The following is a 21639-nucleotide window of genomic DNA, read 5'->3' on the forward strand; positions in this document are numbered from 1 at the left end:
GCTTGTCTATGTGAGGGTCTTGAAACGTATTGTATCCAGGTAGCGTGATTTTCCCGTGTGTTTCCTGCAAGGCTATAATGTCAGGGAGCTCGTTAAGACTCTGTAGAAATAGTGTTAGAGATGCGCGCTTGTTGCGGAACCCTCTGCAGTTCCACTGCCAGATGACTAGACTACGGGCTGGCTTCATCATCATTGTCATTTTGAAGGACGGGAATTTGGGACGTCGCGGAGCGTCTTCCCCAGCTGTCGATTAGCTCTTGAAACCGGCAAAACTGTGCAGATGCCTCACAAATAAATGAATCAAGCTTGCTCTGTAGTCGATTTTCAAGGGCAACAAGTTTGTTTTCCAGAATGTCCATGCGGTCAGTGAGGACAAATATGGCGTTTTCAACGGTGTTCTCAGTGTCTGTTATTTCGGCATTCTTCCTTTTTGCGGGTGGGGGCTGCGTGTGTGATGAAGGCAGCATTGGAGTTACGGCTTCCGGCGTAGCAGTGGATGCAAGTGTGTCCATGCATTCTGTCGGAGGACGTGTGAGTGTGGGCGCAAGCGTTTGTGGGAGTGGTTTGGAAGTAGCAACAGGAGTGTCAGTGATATCGATGGGGGGGTGGAGCATTGCTTTGAGCTGCTTGATTTCGTTTTTAAGCATTTCGTTCTGATTTAGCAAGTATTTGATGAGAGAGCTATCGGCATATTGTGAGGAGCTACTATTGTGGGAGACTACTCCTGCCCAGCTCACCTTTTTATGGTTGATGGGCGGTGTCTCCTCGTTGCGTGGGGCAAGCGGAGGCCAAGCTTGCTTCGATGATGGGAGCTGCGCCGATGCTGCAGTGTTCTTGCGGCGGCTGCTGTGCGGCGTCTCTGGTCCAGTGCGTTGATGGGGGGCCTGTACAGCGTTCCTGGCCGGAAGTGGCAGTTTAGATTCTGGAGGTGCCGGGGGTGGTGTCCGTGGTTTGTAGCGAAGTTTGCACTCTGAGGAACCAGTCTCGTGTGTTCCGGTGCAGATGATGCAAGTGGGAGTACAGCTGTGGTCCTGAGGAGGATCTGGCATGCCGCATTTTGGGCATAGACATATGGTCACATTGGGGCAGACGTCTTGGCGATGGCCAAGCTGCCGGCACTTAGTACACGCCTCCACTTTTTGTCGATATGGTCGGCAGCGGAGGTCTGTGCGGAGGTAGTCAATGTAGAAGGGGACCCTTGAGCCTTCGAAACTGACCAGGATGGAGTCAAAGTTTTGTGCAAGTTAGATAGCGTTGATAAGAAAGTTGACAAGCAAAACGTAACGACGAAATCAATAGAAAGCTTCATGGAACTGCTGTCAAAAAAGTATGATGAACTTCTTGCCAAAATCGTCTCCCAGGAATAATAATAATAATATTTGGGGTTTTACGTGCCAAAACCACTTTCTGATTATGAGGCACGCCGTAGTGGAGGACTCCGGAAATTTTGACCACCTGGGGTTCTTTAACGTGCACTTAAATATAAGTACACGGGTGTTTTCGCATTTCGCCCCCATCGAAATGCGGCCGCCGTGGCCGGGATTCGATCCCGCGACCTCGTGCTCAGCAGCCCAGCATGCTCCCAGGAAACTGAGATCTGTAAACTAAAAGCGAAAACCGAGGAACTTGAGAAACGGTTTACTGAAAAGGATGCTGAAGTTGCTCGCATAAGAGATAGCATCGAAATAGCAGAGCTGTACTCGCGCCGGAAAAATGGCGAGATTCATGGCATTCCCGAATCGCCAAAGGAAGACCTATTTCAGGTCTTGGTGAACCTTAGCAATAAACTTGACATTCCGGCGCTAGAACGACATTCCTTGGAAGCAGCGCACAGGTTGAAACCACGTCAAGGCAAAATCACACCAATTATTGTCAGATTCAACGACCAAGCAACCAAAGATCTCTGGATATCCAAAAAGAACACTCTCAGGGCTGAGAAAATATTCCTGAATGATAATCTGACCAAAATCCAAGGACACTTATTTTGGCAGACTCGACAGCTGGCGAAAGAGAAAGGGTACAGATTTGTCTGGACAAAGAACGGCAAGGTGTTGGTCAGGAAGGAAGCAGGTTCTAATGTAATTAGTGTCAATAGCGTGGCTGATCTTGCAAAAATAAACTAATGGGGTCATTTGAATCCTTCAGCGAATGGGATAAGCATATCCTCGAAACATTAAGGGAAGAAACACTGCATGAAGAGCTAAAATTACTACACGTGAACATTCGTAGCCTGCAGAAAAATTGGGATCACTTGTGTCCGTATTTGCAAACAATGCCTGATGTGGATGTCATTGCGCTGTCTGAAATCAACATTACAGCGGAAAGGTTAAGTTTGTATTGCCTCAGAGGCTACTCGCAATATGCCGTATGTCGGGAAAATAGGAAAGGTGGAGGTGTTTTGGTGTTTGTGAAAGATAGCTGGTTGTCATACAGTATTGAGGTAAAATTTGATAATGCCGAGCTGCTCAACTTGTCGATTAGTAAAGTTGACACTACGTACACTCTGTGTATTATCTATCGGCCGCCAAACTTGAATACACACAAATATATCGAGGAACTGCAGCTTTTACTAAATAGGTATATGAACGAGAAACACCTGATTTTAGTAGGCGATATAAATATAGATATCTTCCAAGAGTCTCAAAGAACTGTAACTGATTACCTTAATTTGCTAGCTGAACATGGGTTATACAACGCAATACATGAGTACACAAGAGAGGAATACTTGGGCTCAAAAATTTCCAAATCGTGCATTGACCACATCATCCTTCGATTAACCAACCAGCGGTATACATCCGGAGTCGTTAAGCACAAACTGGCTGACCATTATTTTGTCATGTTAGCAATTATGTCTGAACAACCAATAACGAAAGGAAAGGCTTTGGTTACAAGCACTATTATCGATAATGCACAAGTTGACACAAAAATCAAAAATACAAACTGGAGTGCACTCTTACCGCTTGATCATATAGCCACGTACAGTAGTCTTATTGAAACATTCAATAGGATTTACGAAGGTTCCACTAAAATAGTAAAGGTGAAGAAGAGAAAGCCTGACAGTAAATGGATCACGCCAGATATCATAGAATTGTGCTACCTTAAGGACAAAGCATGGCAGAAAAGCAAGAAAGAACCGCACGATGTAACGAAAAGAGCAGAATACTGTTCACTAAGAAATCTGGTGACAGCGAAATTGCGACTTGCGAAACGAAGATACCTCTCACGAGAATTCTCGTTAAATAAAAACGACGTAAAGAAAACGTGGGCATTGGCAAACGACCTGATGGGCCGATCGAAACATGCATGCGTTGAAGACGTGATAAAAAAGAACTGATAAACTGATAAAAAGAACTGATAAAAAGACGACGACGACGAACGTGCCAGTAGGCGGCGAAGACCGGCTCCCGCTTCTGAAAATGATTTCGGTGATTTAATTTGAGCCCAGTTCGACTATTTTAGTGCCAACGGACTCTCTAAGTTGTGGTGATCCCGTAGACACCCGACTCTTGAAGGTGGGTGGCCTTGTTGCGATTTTATCGGCCTTTTCAGTCCAGGCTACGCCGCTGCAACGCTAACCCTTGCCGCGCTTGTGTTAGCGCGGCGAAGTGCTGCTGCGGCGCCAGCTCTTCTCGTCAGTGTCTGCCGTGATGGAATGCGAAGTGGAAGGGGAGCTTCTGACTCCCGAGGAATTTTCCAAGGATCTCGGATGGCAAACAGTTGCTGCCAGGCGCTCCGGAGCCAAATCAGCGCCCGTCGAGCGAGTTGGTGCCATTTCTACCGGCGCTAAGCCAAATGACAACGCGACCGCAAAGGGTCACCGACACCGCAGCAGCGCTAAAGCCAAAATTATTCGGGGTGGAAGGATGCCTCCGTTGCCCAAAGAAGACGCGAAGATCATCGTCAGGCCGAAGGGAGGTCTGAACATCAGCAAGGTGGGGGCGACAGTTGTGGCCGAGGCCATATGGAACGCAGTCGGTTTCGACCAGGAGAAGCGGGACTCGGACACGATGTGCCCGAATTTCCAACAAAATATCATGGTCATCAGCACCCCCAGCAGAGAAAATGCGACCCTGTACGTCAGGGTCGAGTGCATCGCTGTTGGCGGCCAGCAGCACGAGGTGAATGCGTACGAGGCAGCGCCCAACTCTACGTGCAAAGGCGTCATCCGCGGCATCGCACCGAGTGAAGGCCCGGAGGAGCTCGATCGCAAGATTGTCAACTCGAAGAACCCACTGGCCTTGGGAGCCAAACGAATCAAGAGCACGGGCACCGTGGTTGTGGTCTTCGACGGCTACAAGGTGCCAAACTACGTGTCGTACGGTGGCACACTTGTCAGGTGTGCATTATATAGGAAGCAAGTGGAGGTGTGCTACGCCTGTGGCCGCCTCGGGCATCGAGCGGACGTCTGCCCCTCGCCGGACGAAACTATGTGCAGGGGATGCGGCATCGCCAACCCAGACGAACAACACAAGTGTGACCCCAAATGCAGGCTGTGCGGAGGCCGACACTTCACCGCTGCCAAGGAATGCAAGCAGAGGTACCAGACGCCGTACCTCGTCAGACGCAGGCGCGGGGACCGATCCCGAGCCAATAGAAGCAAGTCTCCGGCCCTCGCCATGGACGAGCGACAACTACCGGCCGCCGCCGGTCGCTCCGCGGCTCGCGGGAGCTCTAGATCCAGGAGCCCCTCTCCGCCTTCCGGACGCCGTTCCAGGTCCAGGGGCAGATCTATGTCCAGGGGCAGATCCGGAAGCCGCTCCAGGAGCCGCTCTGTCTCGAGGGCCCGGTATGGGTCCAGTGCCGGCCAGCAGAGGAAGAGAAAGTCGACGCTATCGTGGGTAGATATGGTTGCTGGCGGCGCCCACACGAGATCCTACCGGGGCCCACGCGACCCGCTTCCAGAGCAATCCAGGGACGCCGAGGTAGCGCGCCTTATGAAGGAAAACGCGGACTTAAAAGAAATGATCAGAAAGATGGCTAGTGAAATGACAGAGATTAAGAAATTGGTAATCAGTCAGAGTGCTACATCCAACGCGTCGGCGCCGACCGCCACAGAAGCACCAGTTCCGGTCTGCGACTCGGCCGGCGCCGCCAAGCGTAGGGCAGTTTCCAGTAAGGACGATGACTCGCAAACTTATGAGATCAAAGGCATGCTGGCTACGCTCACTAAGAGTGTGCAGCAGTTACAACAAGGCTTAGCACAGGTGCAAGTCGCCCTTGGAGACCCGAGGAGAGGCCTAGGCGCGCTGGCCGATCGCATGGACGCCCTCGAGCGTCTGGTGATCCCGAATAATAATACGTCCGTAACTCCGATGCAGGTTGTTGTTCCGAACGCGTCGGGGACTCAGATCAGGGCTACGAGCACATCGGCTCGTCAGAGTGGGGGGAACTTCTTGCGTGCACCTGTGCTTACAGCGGGTGCCCCGGACACTTTATCTAATCATGGATAGTTCCAAAGAGGAGTTCAAAATTTGGCAATGGAACTGCAGGGGGTACTCCAATAAGAGGGCTCCTTTGCAGCAATATTTGAGATCGCTACCTAACAAACCACAAGTAATAGCATTACAGGAAACCCTCGTCTCTGCCGCATCCCTCTCTGGTTATCGTGCCGTCTCCGTGCAGGGCGAAGGTCGGGGAGTGTGCACGTTAATTGACAGGAGGCTTACACACTTGTCTCACGACCTGAAGCTGGCGAGTTGCAAGGTCGAATACGTCATGGCGGAGGTTCTGCTCAACACGAGACAACGCAACCAGCGAAGAAACAGCGTGTTTATTCTCAACATCTACAGCAATCCTAGGCACTCGCAACAGCAGTTCAAAACGATACTCAAGAAGTCCGTCGACCTGGCCGGCACCCATCCCTTGGTCGTCGTCGGAGATTTCAACGCACCGTACGGCGTGTGGGGGTACGTCTACGACACGAGCAAGGGCCAGGGTCTGTGGCAGAACGCCAACGAAATGGACCTCACGCTCATCACGGACAAGGCGTTCCCCACCCGAATCGGCAAGTCGGTGAGCCGGGACACCACCCCCGATCTGGCGTTCGTGAAGAACGTCGAGGGAGCCGAGTGGAGCAACACCGCAATAAATTTTGGTAGTGACCATTATGTGCTCGAGACCCGCTTCGAAGTCACCCGAAGTAAATCCAGGGAATTCACTGTCACGGACTGGGACCTTTTTCGCAAGCTCCGCGGCAACGACAGCGCACCCGTCCCCAAAGACCTGGAAGATTGGTGCGAGCGAATCAAGAGTGACGCCGAGTCATCCACTAAGAAGATCGTCAGCGACCTGGAGGTAGAAAAGATGGACAGTAGGCTGACCCATCTGATCGAGGCCAAGCAGGCGCTGCTTCTAAGATGGAAGGGACAAAGGTTTAACCGAAGATTGAGGAAAAAGATCTTCGAGCTTAACAAAGCCATCGAAGATCACTGTCGGACCCTCGGCAAGCAGCAATGGGACGAGGTCTGTGACTCGATAGACGGGCAGATGCGTAACGGCAAGTCCTGGGGCATGCTTAAACATCTCCTCGACGAGGGCAGCACCAGATCCAGTCAGAGACACACGCTCGCCAGAGCCCTGCACGAAGCTACCACATCCTGTTCCGGGGACGAGCTGGTTGCCAAGCTCATGGAGAAATACCTTCCCATAAAGCGTGGAAACGAGGAAGACCGGTTTACTGACTACCTCGGCCCAAGCCGTCCGGAATTGGACGAAGACTTTACCGTGGGGGAAATTAGGCAAGCCATTTTCGCGCTCAATGGGAAGTGTGCGCCAGGTGCCGACAGAATCACCAACAAGATGCTGCGGAACCTTGACGACGGTTCGATCGCATACCTCACCGAGAAGATCAACGAAACCTGGAAAAACGGCAGCGTCCCAGAGCAATGGAAGACCGCCAACGTCGTCCTGATCCCCAAACCCGGCAAGGCTCCGAACGTGGACAACCTCCGACCGATCTCTCTCACCTCCTGCGTTGGGAAAGTGGCGGAGCATGTCGTCCTCAACAGACTAAACAGATATCTCGAAGAGAACAACATCTATACTCACAACATGATTGGCTTTCGTGCCGGCCTCTCGTCGCAGGACGCCATGAAGATGATCAAACATCAAATCATCGACGGCAGTACCAGAGACACCAGGGCCCTGCTCGGACTCGACCTCGAGAAAGCCTTTGACAACGTTCTCCACGAATACATTCTGGCCTCCGTGGCAGACCTCGAGCTGGGCCCCAGACTATATAACTACGTCCGTTCGTTCCTGACGGGGAGGAAAGCGAAGCTGCGGATCGGCGACTTTGTCTCCGACGAGGTGCTCCTGGGCTCACGGGGCACGCCGCAAGGCTCGGTCATTTCTCCTGCACTCTTCAACATCTGCATGATCGGCCTCTCGAGGAATCTGGCCCAAATTGAAGGTATCAAACACACCATCTACGCAGACGACATCACCATCTGGTGCACCGGCGGTAGCGAAGGGCAAGTGGAAAGCGCCATGCAAGAGGCGGTAGACGTCACGGAGCAGTACCTGCTACCCACCGGACTCAGATGCTCCCCGACCAAATCTGAGCTTCTCCTTTATAGAAAAGAAAAAGGGCGCAGACCCAAGGGCTGGAAACCGGTCTCGGAAAGTGACATTCACCTGTTCACTCGGAGCGGGTGACCCGATACCCAGGGTCGACACCATCAGAGTCCTGGGTATGTTTATAGAATCACGCGGCGGCAACGGTACTGCGTTACGCAAGATAACTGCGAAAACCGACAATGCTTTTCACCTTGTACGAAGGGTCACGAACAGACATCGTGGCCTCAAGGAGGACAACCTGCTTCGGCTCATCAACGCCTTTGTGCTGTGTCACTTCACCTAAACGGTGGCCATGCACAACTGGCTCAGAGCCGAGCGGGAAAAGCTTAATGCCCTCATTAGAAAATTCTTCAAGAGAGCCCTCGGGCTGCCCGTCAGAACGCATACAGAGGACCTCCTTCGGCTCGGCATACACAACACCATGGAGGAGATAGCCGAGGCTCAGGAACGGGCCCAGCTAACTCGGCTGTCCACCACGCCGGCCGGCAGGCGTATCCTCGAGGAGATCGGACTCGCACCAACCAAGAACTTGGCTGAAGACACCCAAATCCCCAGAGAAATAGGGGAGACGATCGTGGTCGCCCCTTTGCCCCGCAACGTTCATCCCGTTCACAACGCAGGTCGTCGCAAGGCAAGAGCATTGAATATGCTAAAGCAAGTAAACAGGGACAAAATCGCAGCAAGCTTCGTGGACGCAGTTGCATACCGAGACGGCAAGGCTTTTGCGGTTTCCGTCGTTGACACGCTGGGCAAAGTTATCAACTGTGCTTCCGTCCGGACGACGAACCCAGAGGTGGCCGAGCAAGTGGCCATTGCACTCGCCATGCAAGACGGTCGGAGAGACAGGGTGTATAGCGATTCGAAAGCCGCCATCAGGGCATTCCAGAAAGGCCGGGTAGCCCGGCAGGTAGTTCAAATTCTGAAAGGCGCCAAACACGGCAACACCTCCATGCACTCGATCCTTTGGTTCCCTGCACACGTCGGGGCGATTGAGGGGGTTCCTCTGAACCTCAACGAGTCTGCCCACGAGGCTGCGCGTGGCTTTACCGACCGCGCTGCCCTCGGGTCGGGCGACTCTCTCCCCGGACACCGAGACGCTCCTCTCACACACAATGAAATAACTAAATTCTTCTACTTAGAGAGAAGGGTTTTCCCCCCGCCTCACTCCAAGTTAAGCAGGCCGCAGGCGGTCACACTAAGACTTCTACAAACGAACTCGTACCCAAATCCGGCGTCCCTTAATAGCATATATCCAGAGATTTATACTAATTGTTCTTGCGTGGCCTGTGGTGAGGTAGCTACGTTGCCTCATATGCTCTGGGAGTGCGGGTCGCTGGGCCCGAAGTTCACCAAGGAAGAGTGGGACGCCCTCCTGCGAAGTCCCGTATTTGAGGATCAAATCCTGGCCGTCCAGCGCGCCCGCGATCGGGCCGGCAGACTAGATCTGTCAGTCCCGTCGTGGGATTAGCCAGGTGCGCGTTTTATCGCGCTTTGCTGGACCAAATAAAAGTTTATTCACTCACTCACTCACTCACTCCCCACAGTAGACACGGAAGTAATGTGTGATAAGTTCAATGACACGTTCTTGCATGCAGCGGAAAAACTAAGAGCAACAAGTCGCGATGGGCACACCGAATACAAACCTAAACGCACATGCGCGAACACAGCTTTTCTGCCAGAAATATCTGAAGTCGAATTATGTAATATTATCAAGGGTTTGAAGGAATGGAAGCCTCCGGGTTTTGATAAGATTCGTAATCGAGACCTCCGTAGTAACTTTAAGGAACTAAAAGACGTATTATTAAAAATTCTAAACGGAATATTTCAAACTGGAGATATACCGAAAGAAATGAAAATTTCTGTTGTTAGGCCAATATACAAAAACGGAAAAAAGAATGACTGCGGAAATTACAGACCGATTTCCATCCTTTCAGCGCTTGCCCACATAATGGAAAAGCATGTAGCATCCGTGCTGCTGTCGTTCTGTGATCGATTTTCACTGAACAATAATGCGCAATTTGGTTTCACACAGAATAAAAATACAACTTCTTTGCTAGACGAGCTATCCGATTACATCAACAGTTCGATAGAAAATAACCGAGTGGTCCTGCCTTTAATGTTAGATCTAACAAAAGCTTTCGATACCATAGACCATAACATTATGATGAAAAAGTTGCAATATCTGGGTTTCCGGGGACACTTCATTAAGTTTTTTTCAAGTTATTTTGCTGACAGATTTCAGTGTGTTAGGTTAGGAGAAACATATAGCAGTTTGGAGTTGCTAAACTATGGAGTACCTCAGGGTAGTACGTTAGGACCCCTGCTTTTTAACATTTATGTTACAGACCTCAGCCTTCTACCATTACATTCTAAAATTTTCCAGTATGCGGACGACACTGCGATAACTATATATGTTGCGAACATTGATACAGGGTTCGAACAACTACAAAGTGATATTGTTAAATTATGTGATTGGTTTCAGGAAAATTATATTTACATAAATAAAGGGAAAACAAAGCTAATTTGTTTTAAGAATCCCCACAAAGCTATCACAATTAATAGGAGGATTTTTTTGCATTCGTCAGACTGTAATTCATGCCGCTGCCTACCTTTGCCACTCGAATCAACTGTAAAGTATTTAGGTGTGCATTTCGATCAATGTCTTAATTGGAATAGTCACGTTAAATACATATGTAAAAAGCTAAGATCAATTGCTGCCATGATGTATCACCTTCGAGGCAGAGCTCCATTTAAAGTAAAGCTTACTGTATTTAAGGCGCTAGCTGAGTCTTTACTTATGTATGGCATTACATTATACGGCACTTGCTCTGAAAACAAAAAAACAAGAAATTAATCGCGTAATTCGTAAAATAATCAAGAGCATAACCTACGGTACAGCGTTAGATAGCGCAGGTACAAGGGAAAAATACCAAGCCCTGGGTATACTACCAGTGAAAGAACTATTTAATTATGTAGTTTTGAAGAATCACTACTTCAGCAAAGAATTCAGGGTTGCCGTAAAAAAGAACGTGACACTGCGACAAACTGAGAGGTACGTGAAACCACGTGTCTACACTCACTATGGAAAAAGAACCCGGAACTACTATGTCCCTTCAGTATTTAATCAATTGAGTGATGAATTATATACAATAAACACGAAACGAAAAATGAATAAAGCGATCAGAAATTGGTGTGCAAGCTCAATAAACATTTAATAGGTAAAGCCAGTTGACTCATACGGAATTGTTTACCGGCTTTTTTTTCAACTTTTGTTTGTTCTTGCTTCGATACCTGTGTATAATTTTGAATTCAGCAGTTTAAAGAATTGAGTTGTAGTCCTGTAAGTGACTGGTGTATTTATGTATCGCTTTGATGTTTTGACTTTGTTTTGACTTTGATGTTTTTCTTGACAACATTGTGTAATGAAACAGGAACTCAAAATGTTTTGTTTGTTTGTTTGTTTTTGTTTACTGCATTGGACGGTGTCCAGTGTATATATGCGAGAGAATGTATTAATTGTAGTAATGTAGTATTGTAGTGTAGTAGTAATGTAATTGTAGTTATGTAGTAATATGAATTTAATATGTTGTTTCACCAACTGCCTGGTCATTTTACAAGCACTGCGTGCTTAGATTGACCAGTAAATCCACCCTGTACAAAGAAATTTGGATAAATAAATGAAATGAATGAACATTCTATGAGAGTGATAAATTTTCGACGAAGGCATACCGTAGGGTAAGCTGCTATTGTTTTTAGTTGTTAAACATTACGACTACTTATCAAGATGATGCCTAAAGCTTCTGCGGTATCAAGTCCTGTAGCTTTGGCGTAGCGCAGACACCACAAGAGCCGCACAATGACAAGGGCTACTCCTCGATATTCCGTATTCCTGTCTCCATGGGCCAAATCTATGGAATCATATAGACTAGTATAATCAAAAGTGCGTGTGGTCAAATTTACTCACATCAGTATTTACACCTTTTGCTAAGTGAAAAATAGAAACAATCGGGAATCAAGCCTTTTATTTGCAGGGTGACGACGCGGATTTTAACCGGGCCAAGCTCCTCAACGTGGGCTACGTCGAGTCGACGGCCCTGTACGACTACCAGTGCTTCGTATTCCACGACGTCGACATGGTCCCTCTGGACGACAGAAACGTTTACACGTGCCCAGAACAGCCGAGGCATATGTCGGTCGACGTGAATAACAAATCCGGGTGAGAATGCTCAAACTTTGTTGGCAGTGTGATCAGTAGCGTGCTTTCTCGTGTTTACTTACATTAATATGTTGGGCTGCCTCGTGATGAATGGCATTTAAATAAAGCTTCATGAATGATAACACTAGCTACGTTAAAGAAAGCAAGAGTGTAATGATTCTACACAACACTAAAGAATCTACAGCTACATATATGCTCTTTTAGCGAAGAATGAACTATAAGGACAGAAGGAACACTTCTAGCTTTATGCTTAATTAATATATATTGGCTTTACGAAAAGAATATTAGTAGGTATTTATAATTTAGTTTTACTAATTGAGCATTTTGCTCATTTAAGGAAGAAATACGAAGAGGCAGAGAGAGAAAACAAAAGCTGAAAGGAAGAGAGGCTAACGTGAGTAAGTGTCCGGTTGACTACTCTGTACGGAGGATGGGGTGGGAGAAAAGATGAGGAAGAAGGAAAAGAAGAAGCACGAAGTTTACAAATTTATAGCTCTGCATCAACAACAGATATCGCCGTTCTGTAAACTGCATCCATTAGATCATTCATAGCGGACAAATTCTATATGTCAATATATATATTACGTAAATTTGTTTGTTGTGTACAAGGGTTCTCCGAAATCTGTGTTGCCATAATACACATTTTTTTCCAGATTGATGTGTAACATATCGATTTTTTTCGCTTTAGATGTACTATCCGATGCAGTTCACAGAATTGTGATAGCACTTTTCCGTGCTGAGTTAGAGATTTGTAAACTTGATAGCCTCGTTTTCTGAAAATTTTCGATTTTTGCCAATATTTATTAAGAGATGACAATCTAAATAAAAAATTGGAAACCAACGATCGCTAGACAGCAGGTATTTCTTTTAAATGGAACAAACCTCGTCAAATTCGGTGCAGTGTTTGCCGAGAGGAAGGAAGTCTCCTTTTACATGTATTTAGATAGGAGCACCCTAGCTTAAGCTGAAGAGTCTGTCGAATTCAATAAGACGCTCATATACCGATGCGGGAACCTTATAAATCATGCAGGCAAAATTTTAATGGGGGGAGGGTGGTGGATTTTTCACTTAGGAGCGACGTACTCGTCGGTTAAAATTGTGCTGTCTCATGCTGTCTCACTCGTCGGTTAAAATTGTGCTGTCAAGCTGGCTCACGCCAGGACGCTGCGCTCCCGCTTCACCCGGGAAACGAACTCACTGGATCGCTGAGTGCAGCTTAGAAAAAAAAGAAACATACTCACCAAATAACATTTCCAACACCAGGAGATGCTTACACATCGCCTTCGTTTGCATCGAAAGCACTGCTATCATAAGCATTTTTTGCTTCTTGGAGAGGCCGGCTCTTAGCATTTGGCTCGTACATGTAGGGAGTAAAGTATAAACCCCTTACGAGCGAACTTGCATGCGACAGCGACAAGCGAGGTGATAGAGATAGCTGTCGCGTTCACTCGTCGCTTGCATGCCAAACTCCACGCGAGCAATGGCTTTGAGCGACGGCTTCCCCGTATGAGGGCAGCAATATACGCGTCAAAACTAGCATGACGCGTGCTTTATTAATTTAAGTTGATGTATCTTACTGTAAAAAGGAGAATAAAATATTTCTGAAGGTCTTGCACTAGGTTCTTATTCGTGCACATGTAAAATTCAATAGTTTGCTCATTCCGTGCGACAATCAATGTATTTGAGTTATGTTCATCCAGTTCCGCCTTCGCGCTATTGGCTAGTCGCTCATAGCACTTCCGGGAGATGAGCGACGATTTCTAGATTTCTAGAAACGACCGATCGAGTGACAACACCGAGCGATCTGTTCAAGTGACGGCCTGTTTTGTCGCTCGAAGCCGTCGCCGTCGCGCGCAGGATCACTCTCGTGGGGTTTGGACTTAACGCCGAGCTCCTCAGAGAAACGCAAGCTCTCGAAATTTTCCCTGGCCGTCTCGGCAAAACAGCACCCAACTACCTTGCACCGTGCTTCATGTGTAGCGGCCGGTCCGGAAGAACACCACTGACGTCACGAGGCGCCCGACCCATCACAGGCGGAAACGAGGCGCGCGAGCTGCCCCGAGTCTGCTGCTGCACTTTTCGTCGAAATAAAATCTCTCTGCGCTTTCTTTTGTTCAATTTCGATGCTCTATTCGAATTCAGAGGGTTGAAAACAATGACGTACAGCTCTTCACTCATTTTTTCGGGAAAACTTTTCAGCTTCCCTATAAGGTCGCAACCTACCACCCTATCCTGTACACGGTTTGTTTGTGATCGTCTCTCCCTCTCCCTTCACTCCCCGCGACGTATCGCGCGCGGCGGAAGGCGGCGCGCTTCCTCCCCGCTTTTCTTTCTTGCGCACACAAGATTGAGCCACCGTCGTCGGCTGACCCATGCCACTGTCCCCATCGCACATGCAGCCTGCGTCGAGTGGTGACGAAGTTAACGCCTTTGGACTTTATACCGAAAATGAGGGCGACGGCGACGGCAGGAATGCACCGGGAGTACCCATATGATTTCTTTCGCAATAATATAAGAGTATCCGGTAACTGAAGGGTCCCATGGCCCTTTACTTCCGGCAAAAGAAGGAATGAACTAGAGCTTTCACCATGCGGTAATTCGCTGCGCCGCAACAATTTCATTTGTTTTGTGGGGCCGGAGCACCAAAATGGAAAAAGAAACACACAAAGGAAGGCATGTTGGCCACAATCGAATGCCTACTTGGGGAGCCTAATGTGGCTACCGAAGGAATATCGAAGAAAACGTTAGACTCTTGGTCCACAGAGAACCATACGCATACTGCTCCGTATCCTAAACCGGCGCGGAGAAGTTGCACTCAAGCGAACGTGTTCCAATCCGTCGAATCCCTGCAGCGATGGGGACTAGCGACCATTGTTTCTTTTTCTTGTCTGTTAGCCAGAAAGCGTCCAAAACTATGCCAGGCGAAAATCCGCTCGGCCAGACAAAAACGAATGCGCACCGAAGTGCACCGGGTGGTGGTCAGGGCCACACCAAAAAACGCACGCGTATTAGCTGGCTCTGGCAGTCCGCGGGTAGCGAGAACAACAAAATTAAAGAGGCTCAACGTGTCCTCGAGGGCAAAGTAAAAGTAGTAAAATAAATAAGAACGTATATACTATTGCTTCCTTTAGTACCTTGATATAGATGCTGTGGCACAGGGAAAAAAAATTGATATTCTTTTCCGTGACATGACGGCACAAATGCACCACCACAACGCTTCGTCTCGTCGGTGCTCACTGCGTGCTTTGTTAGCTTGTCTGATAATGTGTTAATTTGACTTGTCTCGTTGTATGGTCCAATGTATGGCTTTAGAAAAGTGAATGAACCTTTGGCGTCAAATGTTTATAATAACATTAAACCTACAAAGTTCCCGAATTGAAAATCTAAAGCACGACTGTAATAACGTTATTGTACCTTTCGCATCATAAGCTTATGAGATTATAGCCATAAAGTTTTGGAATTGAAATCCATGCACTCTGTAGATTACGCGGCCTCCGCGAGATGCCGCGACGAGCCCACTCGCCATCAAAACGCCCTTGAAACTTTGTGCTCGGATGGGGCTCTTTGCGTTATCTGACTCCCGGTGCATGGGCATTGCCGCGAAATCCAGCCCGCGTTTGCAATATGCGCGCTCAAATGACTTTTCGATCGTGAAAAAGACATACTAGAGTAAAATACGGAATGATTTCCGGCGCCAGGGGTGATTTTGGTCAGCGTTGCGTGACAGCACGAAAACATTACGGGGGGAGGGGGGCTGAAGCTCCATAAGCCCCACCCCTGGCTAGCCCTCTGACCGCGGAATATTACAGTTGCGGCATGGCTGCTGGTTTGCGTTCGTTTCCAAAACCACCATCGAGTCAGGATGCAAATTTTACACTGCGAAAGTGGAAACAGGATTTTTGCTCTTTGCACCATTGCTCCAAAAAAGAGATAGGGTGTTGTCCTTAAAAACAGGAATACCATTGTGTAGAAGATGATGTGTTGCGCATGTCGATGACGTTTTGTCAACGTTTGAATGAAAGGTAAAAATTTTTTTAATGTTCATGCAAAATATTGTTACGTTCCTTAATCATAAAGGGAACGGGAAACCATCACATGGTAACTTGGGGAGGAAGAGAATGTACATTGTTATTGTGCACCTTTAGTCCGGAGCATTTACTTTGAGATTATCATTGCCTACAAGGGACGTACACAGCAGTAGCCAGTAGGAGAACAGAGGGGCCAGTTCGAGGTGCGAGCCAGTCATGAAGTGAGGCGAGATTCAATATTATGTAAACTGAGATAAGTGTACTTGAAAGAAAATATTGGGCTGTGCACCACTCCAATTGGTTGCCCGAGAAAGACGGGAAGTCCCCTCAGTGAGAAGGTAGGGCGATCTACTGGACTGGTAAAGTCGTCGTGTAGGTCTAATTGCGTACACAGAAAACATTTCCCGGAATGCCGCTTGCAAGCGGATCACAATATTACACACTCCATATGCGGCGCAAACGTATCGCAATCACTTGGTTATTGGTACCGGTGAGCATGATGTGAATAATTGTAACGCTTTTTGTGGTTATTTTTTTTCAGAGTTTATTACCCTTATTTCTTTGGCGGAGTGAGTGCGGTCAACAAGGAGCAGATGCTGCGTGTCAATGGATACTCCAATAAATACTGGGGATGGGGAGCTGAAGACGACGACATGTCTTACAGGCGAGTGTGCTTGCAGTCAAGGCTAGGAAGAGACAAAACTTTCTTGCAGAACTTACAAAATGCTCCATCCAAATAAGTTTATCGTTGATGAATTGTTTATTCTCTCTAGTTCTAAAGTAAAGAAACTACTAGTGAAATAGTGAAAAAGGAAATTTTCCAGTAATTTTAGATGAGAGTGTTTGGTACAGTGTATAGATTAGGTATTTGAAAGTGAAGCATGCGTAATTAAGGAGAGTGAATGTACCTAGAGCGACCAACGCCTAAAGAGTACACACCCCAGGCCACGGTTCCTCAGACTGCTGATACGTTGTTTTTCTTGTGTGCGTGTGCGTCTTATTGAGAAGAACGGAAAGGAAAGGGGCTAATAAGTGGGTATGCTACCATTGACAGCTCAGGCAACTAAAGGCGCAGGTGTTCTGCCGGAGAAACTATGTAAATGCGTTTTATCTGACGCCTCTAAACAGGCCGGAAACGAGGGTTTAGCAATTTTCATGTTGTCCGTGATTAACACCACACATTTCAAAACTTGAACAAATATGGGCCATGCCCAATTTCCTCAAAATGTTAACTTCGTGAGTGGTCTAGCCCTTTTTTCTTTTTTTTAGAAAACCGCGCTTTCAATTGTTTTTAGTCGCACTAACAGCCCCGCTCTAAGTTTATGCCGTTTCGTTATGAGTGCAGCTTGGTTACGTAGACTCTCAGAGAGCAGTGAGGATGAGTGCTTGTGCGCAAATGGGGATTGAGGTCACTGGTTCGACTCCGATGCGCGTTTACAGTTCAACTTGGCTAGACTAGTGATAGAGTGCACGTGGTTCTTTTGCGTTACTCCCTGAGTCATCGGAGAAATTTTGTTATGTAAGGGAGTTGTCACACGCGCATTCCCTCAAGCGTTTGGGCGTAGGCGACTGCATGAAGTGCATGGTGTTATTATGGCTAACGGGGGCGCCACACGATAGTAGAGTGGCCAAGCCTCACTCAAGGAAGGAAAAAGTGGAGAAGGAAGGCAGGGAGGTTAACCAGTTTCGCTTAACCGGTTTGCTACCCTACACATGGGAGCGGGATGGGGGAAGCCTCACTCAAATGTCCCATGTACAAATGGACGAGCACTTTCAACTTGTGAAACTACTGTTCAAGAAATGGGTGTGATCTTCAGTCACTGACTTTCAATCCCTCAAATCTGTCTGCAGTGTTGCTGAGAACATGGTGTTATTCTTGCTCAATGCAGGCTGAAACGTTATGGTTACAAGATTTATAGGCGTCCAAAAGATGTGGCGAGGTACGCCACCCTCGCCCACGTGAAAAGCAAGCCGAGCGACGAAAGGTGAGATTACTTGTCGTCGAGATCAAGCCTACGGGTTATGAGACGTCGTCAAATTTATTTTTTTTGTTCATTTCTTTTGCAGGCGATGACCTGTTAGATGCTTATAAGGTATAGTTCACTGTTAAAGTGACCATCCTTCTTCACATGTTGGCCCTAAAGAAATCGCTATCTTGCAGTGCCCTGTCAAGTGTTAGGCGTTAAATTTAACAACAATATAGGTTACACATGCGCGCAGATCTTCAGATAACTGATAAATCTGTGAATTTCGAAGGATATTTTCAAGTGCATCAACTACACAAAGCCCAACGCATATGACGTCCGATGCACTGAGTTTGATGCATCAAAGCGCTGATTTAAGCACAAAAAACAACGCATTTAGCGTTTTTGGCATGTTAGCAAAGCCTCATCTGAAGATAGCTCAGCGATCAGCTAACAGTAATTTATTATATTAAATATTGAAAGCGCGAGTAACACCTAATCGCTATTTTATGCGACTGTACTCTTCATGGCCAGAAAATAATGTGATAAAGATGCTCAAGTTCCTCTGTATGAGGAATGGTGTTTGGGCTTTTTGGCGGTAATAGGTGCTCACACGCTGCGAGGGCAAGCTTTAAATTGCTAGTGCAAGGCCTCTCTGGAACCAGACATCAGCAGGTGCTGCTAAAAGCAGTGCCAGAAGCTCTCTTGAAGCAAAGGAATAGTAGTTCGACTAAAAAGATAACTAACATTGTTGCAACAAGAAGAAGCAAGTGGTTCCTTAAATGCATAAAGTGTGGCATAGAAAACAATGGCTGAACGGCAATAAGTAAAAGTTGTGTTTTCAGTGCCGTCGAAGTTGCCTACCTTATGTTCGGAGATGTCGGTAGATTAAGAAAGCAGCAATGAGTGTCCCACTAACCATAAGAAAAAAAAATGTCAAACGCACATCAGAAGCAATATGCAGAGACGCCCGCGACCTGCAGAAAAGTTTATATTATTCAAACACTGCAATGCATAAGCCAGCGGCTGCGATAACACGTAAAGAGGGCATCCTCAGAAGAGCATAGTCATTTAGCGCACCATTGCAGTCGCTGCGACTGCGCCCCACTATTTACCTCAATAAAAATTCTCGGCAGTGGTGAAACAGGCGAATTCCAAGAGACATTTGCGAACCTTCCAGATTGAGAAACACAATGACATCGGCGGTGTAGTGTACCGTCACCCGCCTGAATTCCGATCTTTGCACTTGCGAGCTCTCTCTGGTGCCTAAGTAGAGTTGACAGCTAGTATATGTACACGTTTCGAAGCTTACATGCCTTAACAAACGTTTTGTAATTTTAGCTAGTCCTATGCAGGTGCATACATGTGACAACACTGAAGGTTGGGCGAGTCAACACCTACTCGTTCATACTGCGTACAAGTTTGAAACCGCGCCAATGACAGAACGAGGTTGAAGCTAACGCACGACAGTGCTGACCTACAGGCGAATTTACGACTCTCGGAATATACCAGTTAGCCCTAGCAACAACATTGCTTTATACTCTGGGTAGTGCGAGATGCACAGGGACAAGAATAAAAGGCGCTGATGGCGCGAGCATCATCGACCTATACCGTGTTTCTCGTGATTTCCTTTCTGGGACGTGCGCATCTCACGCAACCGAGTGTGGATGAAGCAATATAACGTTCTTTATGCACGCGTATATGTACTAGAATCGCACACTCGAAGGGGCCCCGAACCACTTCTTTGCCGAAGTTGAGAAAGGCATTTTAAGTTAAACTAGACTATTTCAGAAATACTTTGCCGCAATAAGTGTCCATTCCGTTCTGGAGAAGCAGAGCTATTGGCAACCAAACAACCCCGTCGCGGTGCTTCCGCTCCTTCTTCAATGACTTGCACTGCGAAGGTTACGGCGGAGAGGGGTGACGGCACCGCGGTGACTCAACGTCACCGTAGTTCAAATTTCATTTCGGATGTTCGCGTCGACGCCGCTATTTCTGATTTTGGTGCCTACGCCACGCCAAACGCCGGCGTCCTCAGCAAGTCGCAATACGCTTAACCAGTGGACTCGTCGAGGCAAACCCGCGCCGGTCACGGTGTCTACGCCACGTAGGAGACCGCAGCCACATGCAACAGAAGCGCGTATGCACAGCGTTTGCTATGTGCACGACAGGCCTTGAGTGCCCGCTGGCGCTCATATGCTCCTGTCTGTCCGTGCTACGAGCTGCGGACTGGCTTTGTCCTGCCGCAGTTTGACCAGACGGACAGTAGCCACATCCTCCAACCAGCGCACTTTTGAAGCGCTATCAATACCTCAATGCGAAGCGAAGTCTGCCAAGGCATCCAACCAGGAGCGGCTAGGAGTGAGCGCTGGCAAGCGTGAGCGTCGTCTGAGTTTCGCGCGGTTTTGAGGCTAGTTGAGTGTTGAAAACTAGTATAAATTAGCGAGACCCGACGGCTAGAAATCCGATAAGCAAGGTGGCCAAAGTTTAATCCCCCCGCGGGGGGCCGCGGTCGCGCATGAGCAGACGAAAGTTGGCTTCATCCGGAAGTACGTAATTATGTCCGAAATTGGAAAGCAGAATTTCGCTTACTTCAGCTTGTTTAATAAACTGCGTCAATTAATATACATAGCAACAGTAGTAAGAAGCGCACTGATCCAAACACCCTTCTTGATTGATGTCAGCTATTAGCCAATAGCAGACGCGTAGGGGAATCTGCTATATTAGAAAATAAAGCGTCCTGAAAAGAGCGAAGAGCAGAATTGTGTTGAAGGGAGCGTCTGAGAGAATGGTGACTTCGCGCTCTGATTTCAAGCTCCAGGCGTCACGCACGGCTACGCTGAGACGTGGCTCAGCGCCACTTTAATGACTGTCGTTTAATAACATTGGCGGAACAGTCTTCGCAATACATTGAGGACATCGCGCCTAAGTGCAGCGAGGTGCATGTTGTTTCGTGCTGCCTGTCTCCTACACGTTCGTGTGTTAAATTATTTGCCCTAAAAAAGATAAAGTAATTAACTAAAAATAAAAAGCGTAATGACAAGTGACGACAGTGAATGACATACGGCATTATGAAACGTGAGAAGTTGAGTGCTCACAGTGGCGTTACATTCTCGTGTTTGTACTTTTCTTTTCGAATGGGGAAACTAAGAAACTGAAATAAAACAAAAGCTACTTAGAACACCTCCAAATTCCATCGTTTAGCTTATTTTTGCCACTGAACAGAGCATTCTCTTTGTCATACGCGGAAGAATGCTGAATAAAGATTTTGATTTTGAAGAGTTAGTTTCATAAGAAAACCAATCTTTCGTTCTTATCGAACGTCCCGTACACTTACTGGACGGCAGGGCTGTGAATTATTTCGTGAATTAAAAGCTCGTGATGTGACTCGTGAAATGTATATGCAAGAAGAATGGTGCTGAGTACTGGGAGGAACAAGGGATGTCAACAGAGTGTGCTTATGCGATTTGTTTAGTGTTCATATAGTTTTTCATTACTCCGCGAAGCTGTCTGCTTGGGAGCCCAGTACGTTTATTAAGCACCGGGGATTCACGCAGCGGAGTATTCGCCTTGTTTGCGCGATGTCAATACTATCCAAACTTGGAAGGAATATGTACTGAGTGTTAGGTTCTAGTGCTTCCTTAAACGACAGCGGGTGAAGCTGCCGAACTTACGCAAACATGCTTTAGTACATTAGGTAAAGGGGACCTTGTTGCAGCACTGCGATTGAAATTAGGAATACCTTATCGATGAAAAGCTAGCTAGCTTGCTCTATGATTGGCTGCCCCTCCTGGTGATACTCTACAGCACCCGAACGAGAAATGATCCAGCTGTACACAAATGTACACATAAG

General features: G+C 47.5%; 1 protein-coding gene across 9 annotated transcripts in view; it reads left to right on the forward strand.

Annotated features, from left to right (window-relative positions):
- The window catches only part of LOC135918587 (beta-1,4-N-acetylgalactosaminyltransferase bre-4-like), a 74385-nt gene that overhangs the window by 51730 nt on the left and 1016 nt on the right, over window positions 1–21639 (forward strand). For 7 of the 9 annotated variants that reach the window (XM_065452217.1, XM_070533999.1, XM_065452207.1 and 4 more), the window contains 3 exons: window positions 11610–11794; window positions 16364–16486; window positions 17712–17807. In XM_065452217.1, coding sequence (XP_065308289.1) covers window positions 11610–11794; window positions 16364–16486; window positions 17712–17807 — 404 coding nt within the window. Of the gene's footprint in view, window positions 1–11609; window positions 11795–16363; window positions 16487–17711; window positions 17808–17889; window positions 17916–21639 lie in introns of all 9 variants that reach the window. The other 2 variants (XM_070534001.1, XM_070534000.1) reach the window with 2 other exon arrangements.

This window comes from Dermacentor albipictus, chromosome 2 (assembly GCF_038994185.2).
Source record: "Dermacentor albipictus isolate Rhodes 1998 colony chromosome 2, USDA_Dalb.pri_finalv2, whole genome shotgun sequence".
Taxonomy (NCBI): Eukaryota; Metazoa; Arthropoda; class Arachnida; order Ixodida; family Ixodidae; genus Dermacentor; species Dermacentor albipictus.